The 22848-nt window shown below is 45.4% G+C and overlaps 1 protein-coding gene across 1 annotated transcript; it reads right to left on the bottom strand.

The window, feature by feature from the left end:
- Window positions 1–4121: 4121 nt before the first annotated feature.
- On the bottom strand, window positions 4122–13749 carry TMEM160 (transmembrane protein 160). Its single transcript, XM_065420997.1, has 3 exons — window positions 13575–13749; window positions 7943–8035; window positions 4122–4995 (listed from the first exon to the last, which is right to left on the bottom strand). Exons 1-3 carry the CDS (start codon window positions 13747–13749, stop codon window positions 4739–4741), a joined length of 525 nt encoding a protein of 174 aa, XP_065277069.1. The 3' UTR covers window positions 4122–4738.
- Window positions 13750–22848: the final 9099 nt, after the last annotated feature.

Genomic DNA, 22848 nt, shown 5'->3' with positions numbered 1-22848 from the left:
AAAAGGATGCAAAGAGACAACTCCATTGGCTGCACTTAAAAAGGTAAACTGATGTCATGACTTTTAGCACTTATTTAAAAAAAAAAAAAAGATTTGTATAATTCTGTTAAACAAAACCCAACCCCACCCCCAAACAGTAACGCTTGTATGCCATGTTCTTTTTCTGTAACTTTTGCTGAAGGATCTCTGTGTGTTTTTTTAATTTTTCCATTCCCATTCGTCCGATGAAGGTAGCTTCCATCGTTGACTGGGTGTTGTCATTGCGGCTGCTTTCTGCAGTCCAAGATTTCAATGAAAATAAAATTAAAAAAATAAAAAAATAAATAAGGAATCAACTTGTTTCTCCCCTTTTGGTTTAATGAGAAGAAACCATGAAACGAATGAAAGGCCACGAACAGCAGCAGAACGTGTCACGTGAGCAGCATAAACAGCACCCAGCAAGACACAGGGCTTAGGGGGGATGGAAACCCATTGTGAACAACCAAGGATTTGATTATCGAAGGTGCTGGCTCCCACAACTGTTGCCAGTTCCAATGGGAGTTGTGGGTGCATGCCACCTTGGAAAATCAGGCCATTTGCTTGTAAACATGCCTTAAATTGGGGAGTGGGTTTCGGTTTGGTATCAGGGAATTCAGACACATGTCCACCCCTGCCTCTATAGCAGAGGCCCAGAAGCGGTCAGTCAACAACCCACTATCTGTGAAGAAGCACCCACTGTATTTTCAATGATGACTGGATCGGATGGGTATTTGCTAGCAGATTTAAAGGAGAACGGAAGTGATTTTCCCGAGAGCAAAACTCACTGTGTCAGACTTTCCAAAGCTGTGCTTCAGAATACCTGAAAAGGTTTCAGACGGACAGGAATAGGGCAGATTGATGGTCCCTACTTTAATCCCCTCTCACAGGAAATGCAACTGGACAGTGCATAAAAACAAGACATTCAGAGCCATAGCCCTGCACTCAACAGCTCTTCTGAGGTAAGTTATGTGAGGGGGGCTTTTATTTTTGGGTCCGTGGAAGAGAGCAGCAGAACCTTCCACTGCTCTTTGCATTTTCTGTTCCGTTCTTGCTCCATCTCTTACTGCTTACACTCTCCTTTGTCATTAGATTTCATGCATACATGGCATTTAAAGAAATAAAATAATTATTAGTCAGTTATGTTTCACATTCAATCATCTGCTTAGAAGCTTTCATATTCGACGGCAGTTTTCTTCTGTAGATCTGGGTAAGTATTCTCCCTTTCAGATGAGGAAACTGACTTGGCCACAGACCCAGACAGTGTCAGAGCAGGGGATAAAACCCAGGAATACCAAAACAAGCCCATCCCTTACACTTAGCACTAGGCGACACTCCTTCCCAGAGCTGAAAAACATAACCAAGGATTCTTGACTTAATCCCTTGCTCTAATCACTAGACCATGCTTCATGAATAACCCCCATCCAACATTGCTTCATCTTGCTCAAGTACATCAGTGTAGGCAAGAGTTTCACACAAACTCAATGGGAGAAGAAGAGATTTTACATGATAAGTTAGTGTAAACTTCTACAAACTTTATTGAGCCAGCTGCTGCATCCGTCATGGAAAGCAGTTATCAGAGGGTAGGCTGGTTGTGAAAGATTCATGTAGAAAATAATGAGGACTGGCAGCATTTGCAAATCCCAGGGTAGTTATAGGGCTCATCTAATCTCTTGGGCATTGTTCCTCTTGGGTATTTCAAAAGGTGCTAGCCAAATGCGCTGAGCAGCAGCTACCATAGGGAAATAGGACAGAGTTTATCAACTGGAGAAAAAAGTTTTCACAACAGCTATTAGTGAAATGTGCCAGACTGACAGTCCTATATGATTTATTCACAAAAACACACAACATGCCTGCATGGTGCTTTAACAGACAAGTCCCTGCCTCTAAAACTTTACAGTATAATTTAAACAGTTGGACAACTAATAAGGAAAAAAGGCAGATGCCTCAGAAAGGGAAAAGCGCTAATCGTCATTAGAAAGGCCAGGCAAAAGCAGCAGGTCAGATGGAGAGATCAGCAAGACAGTGAAACCCTCAGGAGAGATGCTACAGCAGTGCAAAGCAGATTAAGTACACCGCAGAGGCTGCAGCAGGGGAAAATGGTCCAGGTATGTTTTGCATTAGTTACGAAAACTGCGATTAATGCATTCCATCTGCTCAACTCCTCACCTTCCGGAAGCCAGTAATGCCAAATGCTCTCAAGGTCATTTACATCAATTGCTAATGCATGGAGCGGAGTCATTTCCAGTGCACAACCCTTGGGGACATTGCCTTTGCGAACTATGCGTTGCCCAGAGAGGCTTTAAATCAATGGGTTGCCACCTCTGGTTTGAAAAATAGCCAATGTGTCTTTATCACCTGGGTTTCACAAGCCGCCTTTCCTGGAGGCTGAGAGACGGGGCCAAATTCTGCTCTATCAAATTAGTGTAAAGCTGGAATAATTCCATAAGGTCCTCTTAGTATTTACTCCGCATACATGAGGTGCTAGGATACCAACTGCAAGACTTTCTAATTCAGAGAGAGACTAATATTGTCCTCCATTATTCCTACAAAGTAAGAGGATTTTGGTGGAGGGATGTCAGGAGACTATAAAAAGCCTCACACCTAATTATTTGCACATCCTTTGCATCTTTCGGCTGGGGTTTTCGCAGCTTTTACGAAGTGCTTTATCCCTAGCGTTGTGCTGGGGAAATACTTGCATTGCAGCGCCTGGAGATTCTGACCCTAAAGCCAACATAACCAGCCCCCTGGGAGATCCTCCCAGCATAGATGCCTCCAATAGGGCAGAACTGGTACAAAGGTTCCTACACACCACACCACACCCCATTGGCGTAGAAGGCATGGCCAGGATTTCTCTATCTGATGTTTTGCTGCACATCAGCACTTTGGAGCTGCAGACAGCCAGCGTAACTCAGAATGCCAATATAAGTTACATCTGGCACACAGGCAGCCCATGGGGCAAGGAAGTATAAAGTGTGTTCTCCAGAGTCAAGGATCCAGACCCTTGATTTTGTTTCCGGCCTTGCAGGATGGATCACGCCTCCAGGTCACAACATCGTGAAGTTTCAAATGAACAACATGGCAAATGATTGTTCAGACCAGTGAAAACAAACCATTGGAAGAAATGAAAGTAACAATGTTTGGGGGAAGGGAATAGATGCAGTCACAACCAGGTGAGGTTTTTAATTGGTTGCATCACATTTCCCTCCCTTTATTTGCACTGATAGGTGGCCTTATTTCTAGCTATTCACAGGGTCATTTCCACCCACATGTACCCATCGTTGTGTGGAGGGCTGCAACACCATGAGTCACAATAACAACTTGCCAGGAGCCAAAAGGACAGCATCTGAACTGTACTGGCCTGGTCTACACGGGGGGGGGGGGGGGGGGGGGGGGGAAGGAGAGAGACGTACTTAGACCTACTCACCGTGGTGAGTCGACTGCTGCCGCTCCCCCCGTCGACTCTGCCTGCGCCTCTCGCGGCAGCGGAGTACAGGAGTTGACGGGAGAGTGCTCCGGGGTCGATTTATCGTGTCTAGACTAGACGTGATAAATCGACCCCCGTTGGATCAATCGCTGCCCGCCGATTCGGCGGGTAGTGTAGACATACCCTAAGTAAACAGTTTTTATAGATCAAAAATAAATACTTTGCCTATCCTTAACTCCTCCCACTGGAGGATCTCAAATATGCTCCACAAACCTTATACCCAAGAGGTAGGCAATTATATTCCATTTTAGAGATAACTAAACTGAGGCAAAGAGCAATAAGTGACCTGAGCAAAGCAGCAGCAAGGGTAGGACTGGAACCGTACTCTAACTCCCAGTCTTATGCTTCCCGGGATAGGTGCTTGTGGAGTTCAACAGCAATTTTAAAAAAAGCTACAACTATTAATCTCTCGAGGCAATTGCAGAGAAAGGGCAGCACACATGAGGGCCTGATCCTGTAACCCTTATAGAAACAAAACTCATGGAAATCAAGGGAAGGTTTAACCTGCATAACAACGTAAACAGGCCCTTTCTGCAAGTGGAAATGGGGAGGGTGAGAAAGAGAGTAATCCCAGAGTGTACATTTCATTCAGACACAGGAAGAGAGCAGTTTTGTTTCGATGTTTTTAATACAAACATTAACTGATCTGGATGTAAAATGGACTCAAGAGGCATTGTGAGTAATCTCAATGGGATGTGCTAACTTTACAACGTACGCCGGGGCAGCAGGATCGGGCTCCATGGGATACCCGTTGCGATTCAACATTTCTAGGGAGCATCAGCTGAATTTGGCTTAAAATTTCCAGCTTCTGCATACGTGGCAGAACAGGCATGGGATGTATGTGGGAGACGGGAGCACAGGATCTCAATGGACAGCCAGTTCTTTAAAAGCATCAGAGATCCATTTTGACAGCAACGCAAGCTCCCAGCTGGGAAGCCGTCCCACCAATCCATTTGCTACCACAGCAGGGTCTCCTGCAGCCATATTTCTGTTCGATGATCCAATTTTTCGAATGCTAATTCCCACTGCCAATCTGGAAAATGTTAAATAAATATAAAGCAGCCAACAGTGTCTTATTTACAATAAAGCTGCCCTTTCTTTGTGCCCTTGGACACTGTGGGCAGGACAGCCCGTGGGCGCTGTATCTAGTGCATTAAAACTCAGTCCACTGAGCGTGCTGGAGAACATTCTAAATGACCATCATGAAAGCAGCAAAATTCCCCAGGACCTTGGTCTTTACTCGTCCGACTTCCCATCATCCTTTTTTGAGTCCTGGCATTCATCACTACTGTCCTCCTGTATGATCTCAACCTCAAGGCGACCGATGTAGAGGGAGACGGCACACAGCCAGAACAGCGCCACCGTTGTGACCACCGTGCCGTTCAGCAGGGCCGTGGAGAAAGCAAGCATCATGGTGCGGCGGAGGAGGAAGAGGCTGACAAGGTAGGAGGCGCTGCCGTAAGAGACGCAAATCCCGCCGAGAATGAAGAAACCTAGAGTAGAAACAGAGAATGAAATCCATCCATGCATCTGGAGCAGAGCTTGGTAAGCCATCCATCTATGGGAAATATCTGAGCGGCTCAGTCTTTAATGTATTTATTCTCCTAACACCCCTGTGAAGTAGGGAAGTGCTAAGATCCCCATCTGCACGATAGGGTAAGGAGCACAGAGAGAATAAGTGACTTGGCCAAGGTCATACAGGAAGTCTGTGGCAGAACAGGGAATTGATCTCGGGTCTCCCAAGTCCTAGCCTAGTGTCCTAACTTCTAGGCCATTCTGTCTCTTTATAATGGACTCAGGGCCATGCTAGTTACGACAGGCACTGTGTGTGACCATTGCTGGCAGGGTTTCCCTGGCTAGCGTAGACATGGATTGACTGTCTTATAAAATTGTTCCAGACTCCCTAGGAGGTTGTCTTAATAAATCCCCATTCACACAAGTCAAGCAAAATGTGCTAGAACACTGCAGGCAACAACTGTATTAAGCACAATTCTGCCAGTGCAGGTGATGCCAGAAAGTCTTCCCTATGATTTCTCCACTTTGAGTTAGGATTTAAGGAAAACAGCCTTGTGCACGTTGTTCTGAAGAGTTGTTTCCTGGTAGGTAGGAAGGATGGTTAAAGCACATGACCGGGCCCCAGGATCCATGGGTTTTCTTCCCAACTCTGCCACAGAGTTCCTCTGTGTTAGCCCCAAGCTGCAATGGTTGAGTTGCAAACACTGCAAGAAATCAGAATCCCAAATGGCTTTCATTGTAACCAAACAGACCAGGACAATTTTTAAAAACAGAACAAGAGAGAAAAGTTGGCCTGAACTTCCTGTCTTAAAAGTCAAGAACTCTTCAACTGGATACAGCGCAACCATAAACGCACAACTCTTCATAAAATGTGAGGCAACTTACAAATATAATTCTTCTCTCTTCAGTTTTGAAGAACCACTGCACCACACTGTGGTGAGCTTTAAAATAACCATACTCAACCAAAATTCCTTGCGACAGTCACGGATTTCTCTTGCATTTCCTCTCCCTCCCCTGTAGTCTGTGTGCAGAAGAAAGCAGCAAGAGTCCTCCTCCTAGCTGATTCATCTATGTCCCAGTAAGCTATTTATGTCATCACATTACTTTATTCGTAGGGAATTAGGAGGCTAAATACTAGCATGTGGCATCAGTGAACAAATGAAGCAAGACGAGATTAGAGGATCGGCACAAATCCTTTGCAGTTGTATTGCACCTTTCAAAGGATCTCAAGTGCTCTATGAAAACACACATCCTCAGGGGAGGAGACTATATTATCCCCATTTTAAAGATGGGCAAGCAGGCAAAGAGAAGGGAAGTGACCTACCCAAGAGCTCATTCAGCAAGTCTACAGCAGAACCAAGAACAGATTTCAAAAAAGAGGCCTGGCAGAGATAACACCTGCCTTACAGAGTAGGCAGTTCTGAGCTTGTACCATGCTTTGGGATCCTCAAATCACAGGGCTAGGTAAGGTCACCGTGTCATTGACAAAGGGCTTTGAGTCAAAAGGTCATCACTAGTTTTTGTTGTGATCCTAGTGTGTATGTTTTACACACTGACAGCAGCCCCACCCTTCCAGCACACATGGCTATCAACGCTGCATCTTGTCATGCAGTCACATGCCTCTGACAAATCTTTGGCACAAGTCCCATAAAACTGGTGAAATGAGACGACTTTAATTTCCCCAAATGGGAGGCCTTTCCTGCCTCACAAGAGAAACACCATTTCTGTAAATGGGTAGATGGATGACCTCTGATATAAAGATCAATTCTGGTATTTTTTCCTCCAATGCGTGCACCAGACTTCAAGATTCTAGCCCAACGGGAACAAAAAAGTTACTTTCACACAGTCACCCTATTACAGACATCTGTATTACACATTCATCTCCCCCCTCCCTCCCCCCCCCATTTTACATCACCCTCTAAATCTCATCTGAGGGCAGCTACATCTCCTTTTCTAAGGTCTAGGGTCCAGCACATTTATACACCTTACAATTCATATCTTTCCAGGACATAAAGGTCAGTTTGCTGCCATTTTTAGCATATCTGCTAGTGGCTTCCTCATTTTATAACAGCTTTCGTGGAGCACAGAGTAAACACACGCAGAAATTGCATAACCCAAGAGTTCAAACTCAGTAACTCCCAACTGCTGCAGCCTGTCTGTATGATCCATACCTACCACATCTTTTCAATGGCTCTCTCAAAGTGTATTACAATGGGGTATTATCACCATTTTACAGACTGAGAAATTAAGTGATATTGGGGTTAAGTGAGTGGTTCAAGGTTATTACCCGGGGATTCATGGGCTAAGCTGGACATTGGATCCATGCATGACTCTCAGATCTGTATGTGATCTATAATCACTATTCAAAGGCCTTTTACAGACCATTTCATTGCTACAGCACTGGAGCCGTCAGTGCATATTTACGTGTTAGACCCTAAGGCAATTTCAAGATGCCTATTAACTTCTTCATATAGACTATTATAATCACATAAGCCATTATAGTCTATAGGCTAAAGATCTATCCAGACAATACATTTGTAGGAGCTTTATAAAAAATGATTAATAGATTCTAAGGCCAGAAGGGACCACTGGTCATCTATCTAGTCTGACCTGTGCTATGCAGGTGGTTATAAACCTTCCCTGATCTTACAGGTATAGAAAGCAGCTGCTATAGCCATGCGGTTCATAGTGTTTTATGAAATCTACTAATTCTGTACACACTGGACTGGATTGCTTCACCCATAATTGACAAGCGGCCACCTCTGGGCTTAGCAATTGTTTGACAGGGCATAAGTGAACTGACCTTAGTTACAAAAATCAACACTTCAGTGGTGGGTTAACTAACCTGGTGACAATAATACTTTTCATTGGTGCAGCGTCCAGTTCAAATCTCCCCCTTGCTCATCTATAGCGTGCGTTACTTACCATAAGCTGCCTCTCGTCCCATGTCGCTCTGAACATAAGAAATTACTCCGACGCCGGTTGCCAGCAAGCCATTGCGAAACCAGGACAGGAAACCTGAGTAGAGAACAGGAGAAAGCTAGAGTTTCCTCTTCTTCAGCCATTTGTTATTTCGTTTATACTGCTACCTGTTGTGGTAGAGAGGATACGAGGAACCATTATGTCTGGGAAGCAAATTCTTTAAAAGATTAACGGTCACAGCCTTGGGTTTTTGTCTATAGCATGTTCATCCCTTTCATATTTATAGCATGGGAACACAAGCAACTGCAGGACTCCATAGCATCAAACCTCCACATGGTCCTGTAGTGTCTCAAACCTCTGTCACACCCGTAGGAAACTCCAGAGAAATGTCTTTGAAAGACAATCTACCAGACCTAGGTGAGAAGGGCAACTGTGATTATTGCTCATCTTTAACACAGGTTAAAATCTCCTTTGGTCTCTAGTTCTGGCTTCATGCCATTAAAACCCACTTTCCCTTTTCAGTCTATCACCCTATCAAGTTAACGGGCAGCTGCATCATCTTGGGTTGTGATGTTTAAGTACGGCTTAGTATGGACAGCACTCAGGTGTGACGTTTCCAAGCCCACGTGCTGCAGGACGCACCAATGATTCAGTGAGGGGGTAGCTCTTCCTTTCAAATCAGTATTGATCAAAATGCCACAGCATGGTGTAAGGCAGGGGTAGGCAACCTATGGCTCGCGTGCCAAAGGCGGCACGCGAGCTGATTTTCAGTGGCACTCACACTGCCCGGGTCCTGGCCACCGGTGTGGGGGGCTCTGCATTTTAATTTAATTTTAAATTAAGCTTCTTAAACATTTTAAAAACCTTATTTACTTTACATACAACAATAGTTTAGTTATATATTATAGACTTATAGAAAGAGACCTTCTAAAAACATTAACAAGTATTACTGGCACACGAAACCTTAAATCAGAGTGAATAAATGAAGACTCAGCTCACCACTTCTGAAAGGTTGCCGACCCCTGGTGTAAGGGGAAACCGTACAGTAGAATAATGGTGATGGAAAGACGAGTGCCCTCCTCTTTGTCTCATTACTGACTTAGATGGCTCAACATAGTGAGAGGGGCCGTGCTATTTTTTAGATAAAACATAGAACCAGCATCCTGGCTAAGGGATTCTCTCTCACTTCCTGTCCCAAGTTGTGTTTTATAGTGGGAAGGTGAAGTGACACCGTACGTAGATGACTGCACTGTTCTTTGGGATGAAAACAGGCATTAAAGCAGTAAAAGCTATTGCCGTTAAGGTATTTAGTGTTAGTCAGTGACAGGGTGGATGTGATTTAAATCAAATTGATTTAAAGCAAGTTTTAAATCACTAGTCAGGAAGACTTGATTTAATCATGGATTTCTACATAAAAATGCATTCTTGTTGGTTCTTATAACCTTAATACATATTTTTCACAACTCATAGATAGATGTAGGTTTCATTTTTAGAAGGCACACACTAATATATGGAGATATACCTATCTCATAGAACTGGAAGGGACCCCGAAAGGTCATCGAGTCCAGCCCCCTGCCTTCACTAGCAGGACCAAGTACTGATTTTGCCCCAGATCCCTAAGTGGCCCCCTCAAGGACTGAACTCACATCCCTGGGTTTAGCAGGCCAACGTTCAAACCACTGAGCTATCCCTCCCCCATCACTATACATTTTTCAAGTGATTTATTTTGAAAACTATTCAGATTAGTTTTACAGCTATATCAGAAAATGAATGATTGTTTGGTTATTTCATTTACCAAAGGTAATTGAAGCAGATATTTATGAAGTCATTGGGAGATGAACTGTCTCCAATTCAACAGGTTAATAATATTTGGAGGATTTTCTTGCCATGCTGTATTAGGAGACCATCACCAGACAGACATTTACATTGTTTTATTTAACTAAAACAACAATGTTATGTATTCTGGATTTTTTTTCTTCAACAGCAAACAAAACAAGCATATGAATTTTTGAATTTAGTTAAACATTCAAGTTTTTTTTAAATCAGGTTTGTTTTGTTAAAATTGTTTCGAACTAAAATAGTTAAATGAAATATTAAAAAAAAAATTAAATCGACTATGTCAGCCAGGTCAACATGAGAAACTTAAAATATTGGCTTCTGACTCAGTCGTCTTCACATTCATTTTCCCATTTGTTCATAATCTGGAAACGGAAAACAAGCTTCCCTGCTTTTTCAGGTCCCAAACGATTTCTCAATTTGGAATGAATTAGTCCAAAAGAAGAAAATATTCTTTCTACACCGGCAGAAGAAGCTACTGCTGTTAAAAGTGAGATTATCATCACTTCAACAGTCTCTGAATCCAAGTGCTTAAGTGACTTCCACCAGTTCACTGGTGTGACTTTCTTTAAATCAGCATCATCAAACATATTTCTTGAATGGTTTTTATTCCCAAACTGGGTCTCTTTTATTGCTTGCTGCCATTATAGGTTTTCCCTTCTAGTGAGAGAATGGTATGGTACATCTGGAATATGCTGCTCAAACAGTTTCACTTTTGTTTCTACTGCCTGTCCCTCCCGTCTCACATTTATCTCCAGACTTCTTCTCCTGGTCCAGATCTATTCCGCCCCCAACAATCTTCTATTCATTGAACTTTTTGAAACTTTGCACTTTTAGAGAGAGATAAGGGATTGACTGTGTACGTAAATTTGCAGAGGGACAATAGGGTTGAGGTCTGTTATTTCTCACCTCTATATATTACTGTATATACTCGTTCATAAGCCGAATATATTTGGTAAAAAAAATGACGCATCAAAGAGCAGGGGTCGGCTTATAAACGGGTCTACCCCAAAATTTGATGATTTTAAACTCTATGGAATCATTGAATTGAATATCTAATACATTGTCGTTTTGTTTACCTGAAGTGTCTGCAGGCATGGAGCCCCTCAGCAACCTGTGGCCGCGGTTTGCCGTTCCCAGCCAATGGGAGCTGCGGGAAGTGACGCCACTTCCCGCAGCTCCCATTGGCTGGGAATGGCAAACCACGGCCACTGGGAGCTGAGGGGCTCCGTGCCTGTAAACGCTCCAGGTAAACAAAACATCCCAACCCGCCAGCGGCTTATCCTGACAGGCCGGGAGCCAAAGTTTTCCAACCCCTGAAATATAGGGTCAGCTTATGAAAGGGTCATACAGTTTTTGCTATCCATTTTGGGGGGTCGGCTTATAAATGAACAGGCTAATGAACGAGTATATACGGTAGTTATTTATTTATTTAAAAACATTTTTTGCTGTTAACAATCATGTTATCTCTGGAGACACAAATCCACAGTTTGAGAACTGCAAAACTAAGCATCTCTGATGGTATCTTCTAGACTGAGCACTGAGTCCCATTGGGTAGATAGAAAGATTAATGTAAATAATCTATACAGAAGCCCCTGGAACCCCATAAGATTGGGTCCCTAATCCATGAACTATTGGAACTCATTTACAAAATTTTTCTTAAACATTACATGAATATATTTTCTCATACTATAGAATTAGAATTTATAATCCCTATTCCATGAGGAGATATCTTTGAGCTATAATGTATCTTGATTAAAGCTATCTTTAGATAAAATGCTTTTTGGGGAAAAAACCTATCAAAAAAATCTGATTTAAATAAAAAAAATCCAATGTTTTTAATTTTTTTAAAAATCAATGATTTTTATCCACCCTGGTCAGTGACACTCTCTCTCTTTAACCAAAACAAGACACCGTGTCAAGATGCCATCACACTGTACCAACCCTAGGCGCACGTCCACATCTAGATACAGCTGCACCATCTTGACCCACATGCTTTGTCAGAATATCACATTATGCCCTTCCAGCCCTTATGACAAACCCATCACTGCACTGTCCCCTACACCATCTTCCCACCATGCTATTCCCAAGAGTTCCCTACCCCATTCCTGTCATCAGACTACCTATACATCTGAAGAAGTGAGGTTTTTACCCACGAAAGCTTATGCCCAAATAAATCTGTTAGTCTTTAAGGTGCCACCAGACTCCTTGTTGTTTTTGTAGATACAGACTAACACGGCTACCCCCGATATCAGACTACCTGCAACTCTGTGCTGTCCCCAACCTCACCCACATGTTGTACTGTTCCCTTCACCATCCCCAAATGAGCCTTGATACACCATACCAAGTCCTTAATCCACACTGTTCCTGCATCACCCACCCTGTCCACACACCCCACTTCATGTCTCAAGTGGCAGCAGCCCAGCCCCCACAATGCCTCAGGCCACATCATACCCGAAAATGGACCAGCTACCACCCCATGAGATCCCCTCCACCGTCCTGCCCTCACAGTACACTGACCCTCCTGTGCCCCCATCCTCACATGCCCAGTCCCCAATATCCACATTGTCTCCCATCCTGGCCCCACTCCATACAGCCCCCCACAACCTCCCTAAAGCCTCCCTCCCCCTTCCAACCCAACACCCCCTCCACCACAGGCCTCCTCCTTCAACCAGAGCACACCTCCCCTACAGCACCCCCACCACGGGCCACCACTCCTCCCCTCCAGCGCCCCTCCTCACAGCCCCCCCACCATGGGCCCCTTCCCCCTCCCCATAGCCCCCCTTACTCCCCACATGGGCCCCTTCCACACAGCCCCCGCCACCCCCCACAATGGGCCCCTTCCCCCTCCCCATAGCCCCCCTTACTCCCCACATGGGCCCCTTCCACACAGCCCCCGCCACCCCCCACCATGGGCCCCTTCCCCCTCCCCATAGCCCCCCTTACTCCCCACATGGGCCCCTTCCACACAGCCCCCGCCACCCCCCACAATGGGCCCCTTCCCCCTCCCCATAGCCCCCCTTACTCCCCACATGGGCCCCTTCCACACAGCCCCCGCCACCCCCCACAATGGGCCCCTTCCCCCTCCCCATAGCCCCCCTTACTCCCCACATGGGCCCCTTCCACACAGCCCCCGCCACCCCCCACCATGGGCCCCTTCCCCCTCCCCATAGCCCCCCTTACTCCCCACATGGGCCCCTTCCACACAGCCCCCGCCACCCCCCACAATGGGCCCCTTCCCCCTCCCCATAGCCCCCCTTACTCCCCACATGGGCCCCTTCCACACAGCCCCCGCCACCCCCCACCATGGGCCCCTTCCCCCTCCCCATAGCCCCCCTTACTCCCCACATGGGCCCCTTCCACACAGCCCCCGCCACCCCCCACAATGGGCCCCTTCCCCCTCCCCATAGCCCCCCTTACTCCCCACATGGGCCCCTTCCACACAGCCCCCGCCACCCCCCACCATGGGCCCCTTCCCCCTCCCCATAGCCCCCCTTACTCCCCACATGGGCCCCTTCCACACAGCCCCCGCCACCCCCCACAATGGGCCCCTTCCCCCTCCCCATAGCCCCCCTTACTCCCCACATGGGCCCCTTCCACACAGCCCCCGCCACCCCCCACCATGGGCCCCTTCCACACAGCCCCTCCATGGACCCCTCCCCCCTCCCCATAGCCCCCCTTCCTCCACTTACCCCCCACCATGGGTCCCATCCCCCGCCCCACAGCCCCCCTTCCCCCACTCTGGGCCCCCTCCCCACAGGCCCCTCAGCCGCTCCCGGTCGGGCCCCCCCGCGCTGACCCGTCTCATGCGCCTTCCGGAGCAGCCAGGCGTCCGCCTTGTCCAGCTCCGAGACCGGGGGCGGCGGCGGCGGGGAGGAAGAGGCCCGGCTCGAGCTGCACCGGGGCCCTCGGGGGGGCCTGCGCCCGGCCGCCCCCCGCAGGAAGCGCCCCACAGCCCGCACCCACCAGCCCATGGCGGCCTCTACCCGGTACCCGCAGCCCTGCCAAGGCCGCCGAAACCGCCCGGGAAGGGAGTCCCAGCGGGGATAGGCTGTCCGGGCTGTCACTCACAGAAGCACCACCCTTAAAGGGGCGGGAGCCCAGGAGGATAGGTCAGCGAGCCTGCCACTCGTAATAACCACGCCCCCTTCCGGCGGGAGCCCCCAATAGGGATAGGTTGCCCAGCCCGTCCGTCCTGGGAATCGCAGCCCCACCCTCACGAGGGAGGAATCGGCACCTGCGGCGCTCGTGGGGGAGAATTGCATGCTGGGACGTGTAGTCTCCCCACCTGGCAGCGCCGCGGGTGGGGCATTGCATGCCGGGAATGCTGGCTGGCGGAGGCTGACAGGTGGGGTGGGAGGGGGGCTGTCAAGTGGAACATTTGGGCCCTGAATGCTGCTTGGCAGCTGTGGCCGGGGAACATAGGACCCCCAAAGGAAGGTTCCGTGGCAGTTGGAAGGAACGCTGGCACTGGGGGTGGGAGGGAGCTGGGGTGGAATGTTGGGCCCCGAAGGTTCCGTGGCAGTTGGAAGGAACGCTGGCACTGGGGGTGGGAGGGAGCTGGGGTGGAATCTCGGGCCCCGAAGGTTCCGTGGCAGTTGGAAGGAACGCTGGCACTGGGGATGGGAGGGAACTGGGGTGGAATGTTGGGCCCCGAAGGTTCCGTGGCAGTTGGAAGGAACGCTGGCACTGGGGATGGGAGGGAACTGGGGTGGAATCTCGGGCCCCGAAGGTTCCGTGGCAGTTGGAAGGAACGCTGGCACTGGGGGTGGGAGGGAGCTGGGGTGGAATCTCGGGCCCCGAAGGTTCCGTGGCAGTTGGAAGGAACGCTGGCACTGAGGGTGGGAGGGAGCTGGGGTGGAATGTTGGGCCCTGAATGTTCCGTGGCAGTTGGAGGGAACCAGGGGGATAGCGCTGAATTGGGAGGGGAGGTGTTTCCAAGAGGATCTCGGTCTTAAGAAGTGATTCCCAGTATGAAAACGCATGAATCCCACTATGAAAACATGTCAAGGGACAAAAGATCAATTCAACCATCTCACTGTATACTTTACACAAATAAACAAAATTACACCGAGAACATACGTATAATTGGTTTCTCATCCTAATGGAAACAACCCTGCAAAGTCCTGAATATTATCTAACCGACCAGGCCGCAAGACACAACATTGCCTTAATTCACACGAAAGGCCCCATTTCCAATATCCTTCACCAAGCACAGAATCTCTGGATTGAGGCTGTAATATAACTGGTGTATGTTTACTAAACAAAGCAAAAAAAAAAAAAAAGAGAGAAGACTAAAAGGACCAATCAAGCACAAATATTCAACAGCAGCAATACAATTTCTTTCTACAGCATCCAGCACAGGACACTTCACAGCATTTTAAAAGCAACAGCAGCCGGTGTTTGTTTAGTTTATATTACACCCTGCAACCCGGGGGGGGGTATATGAACAGATGGGCAGTAAGTTCTAAATTACATCTCAAGATGTAACATGGACAAAGTCCTACCGTTTTGGACTTCAAGGATATTAGGGTGTTAAAAATTCAGTCCAATATAAATACGTTTTATTTTGCCCTTCTCTAGTGCCTTTCATCAGAGATGCTCAAGGCCCTTTGCAAACATTAATAATATATGGAGATATACCTATCTCATAGAACTGGAAGGGACCCTGAAAGGTCATCAAGTCCAGCCCCCTGCCTTCATTAGCAGGACCAAGTACTGATTTTGCTCCTGATCCCTAAGTGGCCCCCTCAAGGATTAAACTCATAACCCTGGGTTTAGCAGGCCAATGCTCAAACCACCGAGTTATCCCTCTCTCCCTTATTTACTTAAGCCTCACATCCCATCATGAAGTAAATAAGGGCCTTAAAATTAAGTAATACAATTTCAAAATTAATACAGAATTGGATGAGGAGCTAGTGTATGGCACTTAAAAGGGAAGTAATTTGACTAGTTACCTGCATAAATTCAGGCTGCTTAGTATCCCAGTGGTGCACATGATTTGGGGAGATAGTGAGGGTCTGGGAAACCTATTCATCTGTTTTCACTTTTAAACAAAAATGTTTTCTCAGAACTATAATCAAGGCAGCAGTATTTGGCCACGAAACTCGCATCAAATTACACTTTTCTGGAAATGTTGAGTTTAGTGAGAGAATAGCACAGCATTTAATGCAGTGGTCCCCAAACTGTGGGGTGAGCCCCCCTAGTGGGGTGCAGGAAGACCCAGGCCAGCCCCCACAGGGTGGGGAGGGCGCGCCACCCAGCTATGCTCTGCCCCCAACTCCGCTCCTGGCCCCGACTGCGACTGCAGCCCCACTCCAGGCTGTAGTTCCAGCTGTAGCTTTGGGCCTGACCCCGGCCTCGCTCCACGGCCCGGAGCACAGCACTGGCCCTGGCTCCGACTCCTGGTTGGCTGCAGTTCCACTTCCAGCTGTGGCACCCACAACCCCAGTTCCTGACTGCTCCCAACCACAGTTCGGAGGGTGGGGGGTGCAGATCAGTTAAGGGAGGATGTGAATGAAAAAGTTTGTGGACCACGGGTTAATGTGTCTGTTTGTATTGGAGGAGAATGCAGCTGCAGAGGTCCTTGTGTGAACATACCTCATAGAGCACATTTTTTGTCTTTGAATTGTAACACCGGTTGGTTGTCTATGAGTCCCAAGGTCTGGCAGAATAGCCACTTCAGGATTATAGAGCTGGAAGAACATCTTGATTCCCTGTTAAGCCAGCATGAGGCAGCCCAAGCTCTTTCACTGTGGCACCTTAGTCAGCCTTTACCATGGAATCACGGGTTATCCCCTCAACTGCACACATATAACTGGCCATTTACATCGGTGGAGGTTAAATATGCTCAAGCAACCAGATGATTGAGCTCAATGTGTTCTTGCGGTTCTTTTAATTCAAAAGTGGCAGTTCTCTCACTCCTCGAACTTTTAAAGATACTTTTGAAGAGCTTATTTTTTCCACACAAGTTTGGAAAACAAGGTCTTTTTAGCACATGTTCATTTTGCTGTAGGCTTAGTTTCAAACATCTGCCATTTGAGCAGATCCAGACAGATGGAGTGATCTCACTCAGGGATGCACTGAGGTCCAATCTATGCTGTAGCTCTTCACCCACTATGCCAGCATGTTTTGAGGGGGAGTTTTAAAACCCATTTTATAGCTAAGCTTTGGTTTCAGTTCTGTGTTTTGGTACCCTTTAGCTTTAATGGGAATTGTGTCCATTTAACTGAGGGAAGAATTAATGTCTATGAGATTAGGATCTCTGAGAGAGCGGCTCTGGGCACAGATGAATGGGAAAAACCAGTTTCCAGGAGAACTCAGAGGAATGACAGTTGAAGTTGGCCCAGTGTGCCAGAGTCATGCCTGTGATTTTTAAGAGTTCTTCCTTTTTGCTGAATATTAGAGCTTTTCCATTCAGGTTGTACTTCTCTATGTTCTCTTTATATATTTCAATATTTCCAGTACTACCATCTCCTTTAAGCACCTTCTCTATCTGTAAAAAGAAAAAAAACACATTGCTTTACACAGTGAAAACAGAACAACTCATTTCTTCAGAATCGTGCCCACCAACAATTAACCAAAAGTTAAGATTAACCATTAAGCACTTGTTAGGATTAAGAAATTATATTATAACAGAAAAATCTAATGATTTCCTTGTACTTTGTTTGACTTAGTTTCTTATTTATTGCCCTTCTCTCCTCCATGACATGGTAACTATTACTGTTTACACATACTGGGCATACAGTATATAAATGTAAAGGAGAAGTTTTGCCCAGGCATTAGGCCTGTAAAGCTTTGTTGTACCTTGAATTACGTGGACTATACTTATCTGCCAAGATCCTCTAACAAACAGTAAATTGCAAATGTGTACTGTATACATTTTCACATTATAAGCATCAATTCAGATGAAGTATTAGAAGCTTATGACTTCCCATTTTTAAATTACTATTTAAAAAAAAAGATTAATTCAAATTTAACTAAATTTTAAGTTATAAAATGTTTTTAAATTATCCAGGTGCTGGAGAGGCATCCAAAACCTTTGGATATAACTGGAATTTTGGATAATTAAATTTCAGCTCATAATCAAATCTATACAAATTTTAGATGCGGAAATTGATTTTTACTAATCGTGGTTCAAATAATTGTGGTATTATAAATGCATTAAATAATTTTCTAGGCCTTCTTTCCAATATTATTTGAATTATTTCATGGTGAAAAGTCCCTTTCCTCACACAGGATCAGATCTGTGTGCTGAACAGAAGAGCTCAACCCACGACTCTACAGTTGTAGCGCCTATACGCTGATCTCCAGTTTTTTTATGCATTTTTCACATAACTTGATAGCAACCATGGACCATTTTATATTTATTATATGGGCAAAAAGAAGAAAAGAGGATATTTATAAATATTGCCTACCTTTGCACACACCTTTTTCACTGACATTCATCACAGAGTTCATGGGGAATTGTTTGGTTGAGTTTCTGATGTTATGCCATTCATGCTCCGTATTAGTTCCAGACGCCTTTTCAGGGAACTATCCAAGTTGATAGTGAGATTGGAAAATTGTTTAACATGTTTAACAGTGAATTTTTTTGTCTTCAGGAAATTTCTGAAAAGGTCAGGATCACCATCAAGTTCTAGAAGCTTTTCAATCTTTGTTTTAATCTTATCCAGCTCGGAAGAGTTGTTATTATAAATGTCCAATAAGAGATTAGCATCTTCTTGGCTTCCAACATTGGTTTCACTAAGCTGATTCCTTTGCCAATCATCTTCCACACATTGCAAAATCCAACTCAAACGGCAAGGCCAGTTGTTAGCAAGAATGACCCAATTTACCAACACCTCGAAATTCTTTTCTGTCTCCACCTCAGTCTGGAATCCCGTGCTGATCATTAGCCTAATGTTTATCAGTGTATTGACTATCCTTTTCATCTGGATATTATTTCCTGGCATGTATTCATTGCCTATTTTCTTCAGATACTGAAAAGCTTCTATGGGGATTTTTTGTTCATTGTAAGTATGAGATCTTTCAGAGTCTTCTGCTGAGTTATTTTCCTGGTGATTCACATTGTTATTATGCGGTCTCTCTGATCCCCCATTGCTCCTTGTAATTTTTTGGAGTAAATGTAACTTGGTCTCTTTGTTCATTTGAGGCAGCGAGAAGGGCAGAGTTATGATTCGATTTAGATATTCATAGCCATTGCTGATCATGTTGTGTGACTTTTCTATACATTCTGTCATGATGCTTGGATCAACGGCCAAGATGGAGATGAATGGGGCATCCTTGTCTGAGAGGAGGATGTTCATTGCATCCAGAACACCAACCACTTTGTCTGGGGTGCATATGTCCAAGTTAGTGACCTTTAGCACCACACAGATCTCTTTTTGCTTATAGAAGGCCATAAACTGAAGGAAATTGGTAATGACCTCAACCTCTGTTTTAACATTGTGCATGAAGCCCAGCTGAGAACTGAAATCTTTCCTGTTCATTTCTTTCTCCAGCTTGCCTTTTAGTGTGAAGATTAAATTTTTCACAACAGGGAAGGCAAATCCTGTGACATATATGGTACTAATTGCAGTCCCAGTAGGTATTAAGATATTAACTACTGTATCCCTGCTGAAGAATATAAGACATAATAGAAGGAGAAAAACTATCAGGAGAAATGTGCATAACAGGCATGTCATATATGTTTTCACAACCCATTTATTTTCACTTTCTTTTTTGTTACATGATTCTTTGATCTCAACTTTGACTTCACTCCCAAACACCCTAAACACACTCATGAGTATCCTATCTCTCTTTTCAATTACATCACACAGTGTGGTGACCAGTCCTGCCCAAGTATGGTCACTACCAACATACTCCCAGGCACTGAAGTTTATAAAGATGTAGGAAGTATCGTCGGCCTGCGGCTTTTTTCGAACTGGTATAAAGAAAACCATGCGGATGATGATACAAAATAGACGAATTAACCTGCCTAACCTATCAGTAGCAAGGAGGAAACAGCCAGGCAATTTCTGTTTTTTCATTTTCTCCTCTCTTTTACGTGTCATATATTCTGCAATGAAAGAAAAGGGAAAGGAATAGGTAACTTCTGGGACATTCTTTGCTTTTATAATGAAACAGTGGTTTCAATCTACAAGTAAAAGTAGAAAGTTATTTAAATCATACCTGCCATCATCAACTGGCATCACCACTCCCATATTTGCATATATTTGTATGACTGAGGCACAAACCGAGCTAAGTTTATGCTGTAACAAAACTCCAATGTGAAGAGGTACATTTATGCTTTGGACATCACATATGTCCCATTTCATAGTAAGGATTTATGTTGTTCAGAGCAGTGGTTCTCAGCCAGGAGTATGCATACCGCTTGGTGTACACAGAGGTCTTCCAGGGGGTACATCATCTCATCTAGATATTTGCCTAGTTTTACAACAGGCTACGTAAAAAGCACTAGCAAAATCAGTACAAACTCTAATTTTATACAGATGACTTCTTGTTTATACTTCTCTATATACTATACACTGAAATGTATTTATTTATTCAATTGATTTATTTTATAATTATATGATAAAAATGAGAAAGTCAGCAATTTTTCAGTAACAGTGTGGCTGTGCCACTTTAGACTTTTTATGTCTGATTTTGTAAGCAAGAAGTTTTTAAGTGAGGTAAAACTTGGGGTACGCAAGACAAATCAGACTCCTGAAAGGGGTACAGTAGTCTGGAAATGTTGAGAGCCACTGGCTTAGAGTATATTGGGGATCAAGTCACAAGGATCTAAACGTCTGTCATATGCATTAATTCCCTGTGAAGGTCATCTCTCCAGATGAATGGCATTTGGGGAGAGAGGGAGGGGGCAGAACGGAGCCTTACAGACACCAGAGCGGTCTAACAGCCACATGTGGTGAATGACCCCTTCCTTCCAAGGTAACTGTGGGGAGGTAGTACAGTCTCCTGCAACTATTCACTAACCATCAGTGCCAATTTTGAGGAAGCTCTGACAGAGCCATGCCCTCCCTGAGCTTTTTGGATTCTGCAGTAGATAGCCTCCATGGTACCTGTGCAGAGGAGACAGAAGGATTACAGAATATGCCTGATGGAGAAGAGCAGTCCTTCAATGGCTCCATGGATCCATACCATGCAGCATTCCCCTTAGCATACAAGCCTGATTGTCCAAAATCAATCAGTCCAGCATGGTTCTACTAGGCACAGATGCAAAGGGTTTGCACATCCCATATTCTTGTGTTACAGGGGTCAGGATTTGGCCCATAAATGCAACATATGCATTGTGGCCAAATAAACAATGTCCTGATTGTGCATTTAAATTCCCAGTTTGATTATTGCATAAATGTATGGAGTTTTCCATTTAATTTACCTGCGGGAGAGAAAAGTGCGTCTCTAAATGGGACATCATGGCATACTACAGTATTGCTTTGCGCTCAATGAGTCCATTCCCAGCCTACTTTTAAAGAACACTATGATTGGGGGAGGGGGAGGGATAATGAACGGACTGGGGGAATCTGAGTGTTTTGAGAGGAGACAGGAGGGAGATTTGAGACACATTGGTCTTTTTAGATGAAAAAAGATGATGTTGGTTTAGAATCATGTGTATTTCTATTAATCTGTTTTAATGACACGATGGAAAAAAGCTTCTGTGTTTTTTGTTATTCCCCCAGTAGTTCTAGAAGCAGCACAAGAAATGCTTAAACAGAAACAAGCAACAGAGGGTCCTGTGGCACCTTTAAGACTAACAGAAGTATTGGGAGCATAAGCTTTCGTGGGTAAGAACCTCGCGGGTAAGACTTGCATCTGAAGAAGTGAGGTTCTTACCCACGAAAGCTTATGCTCCCAATACTTCTGTTAGTCTTAAAGGTGCCACAGGACCCTCTGTTGCTTTTTACAGATTCAGACTAACACAGCTACCCCTCTGATACTTACCTTGGATTCTGTCCAAGAGCACTTTTTTGCGATATCCCCAGGGGGCAAACAACCCAATTGCCACCGGAGGGGTAATGCGACACAGAGCTGTAGCTAACGCTTTACAGCAAATCTCTTCATTTGTCATTTTTGCCTCATTTGTTGCTAAGAGGAAAGAAAAAGCAAAGTCAGACTATAGGAAAATATCTTTTATACAGTAAAAGACAAAGTTTAATTCAGAGGTGTTTGGACAATAGAACTTGTCTGTGCTCATGACCAGAGCTGGCTCCATAGTTTTTGTCGCCCCAAGCAAAAAAAAAAAAAGTCGCGATCGGGAACTCTAACGCCGCCGCTTCATTCTTCGGCGGCAATTTGGCAGTAGGTCCTTCCCTCCAACAGGACTGAGGGACCCGCCGCCGAATTGCCGCCGAAGAGCCAAACGTGCCGCCCCCTTCCAGGGGCCGCCCCAAGCACCTGCTTGCTGTGTTGGTGCCTGGAGCCGGCCCTGCTCATGACTGGGTTGAAGGAGGAAGCTGGAAGTGAAAGAGTATGACTGAGAAGAGAGACTGACAAACAAATTTTATTCAAATGAGAACCATCGGGACAAAAATAATTGTCCTGAGAACTCTGGGTTAATTTCTAAACTATGATGGATTGGCCAAATGTTGTCTGGCCCTACATGGGTTTGCTAGAAGCTCAGTAATCCTCATGCAGGGCCAGGCAAAATGGAACCATTGTTATCCAGATGTTTAAGGTTGCATTCACAAAGGGACTTAAGCATTGCAGTTAAAGTCATTGGGCCAGAGAGAGAGAGAGAGAGAGCCAGCGTGAGAAGGATTACTGAAGATGCCTGATGGAGAAGAGAAGTCCTTCAATGGCTCCATGGATCCCTACCATGCAGCATTCCCCTTAGCATACAAGCCTGATTGTCCTCACCGCCTCCACCCCCCCATTTTATGAGGAGGTTGGCTTGCTCGGAGCACACCTACTGGATGCGGCCCTGCAGATTAGTTAGGTGCTCCATGAATCACACTAGGGGCTAGGCATCCAGACATCTAGACTGAGACAGCAGTGTGCATGTCCAGAGGCAGAAACAAAGGCCCCTAGGGAGCTTTTACTGCAGGAACTTAAGCACCTACAGGATTTGGTGA

This window comes from Emys orbicularis, chromosome 21, assembly GCF_028017835.1.
Source record: "Emys orbicularis isolate rEmyOrb1 chromosome 21, rEmyOrb1.hap1, whole genome shotgun sequence".
Lineage (NCBI taxonomy): Eukaryota > Metazoa > Chordata > Testudines > Emydidae > Emys > Emys orbicularis.
Note: the sequence above shows the minus strand (reverse complement) of the source record. Positions and strands in the feature narration are given on the sequence as shown.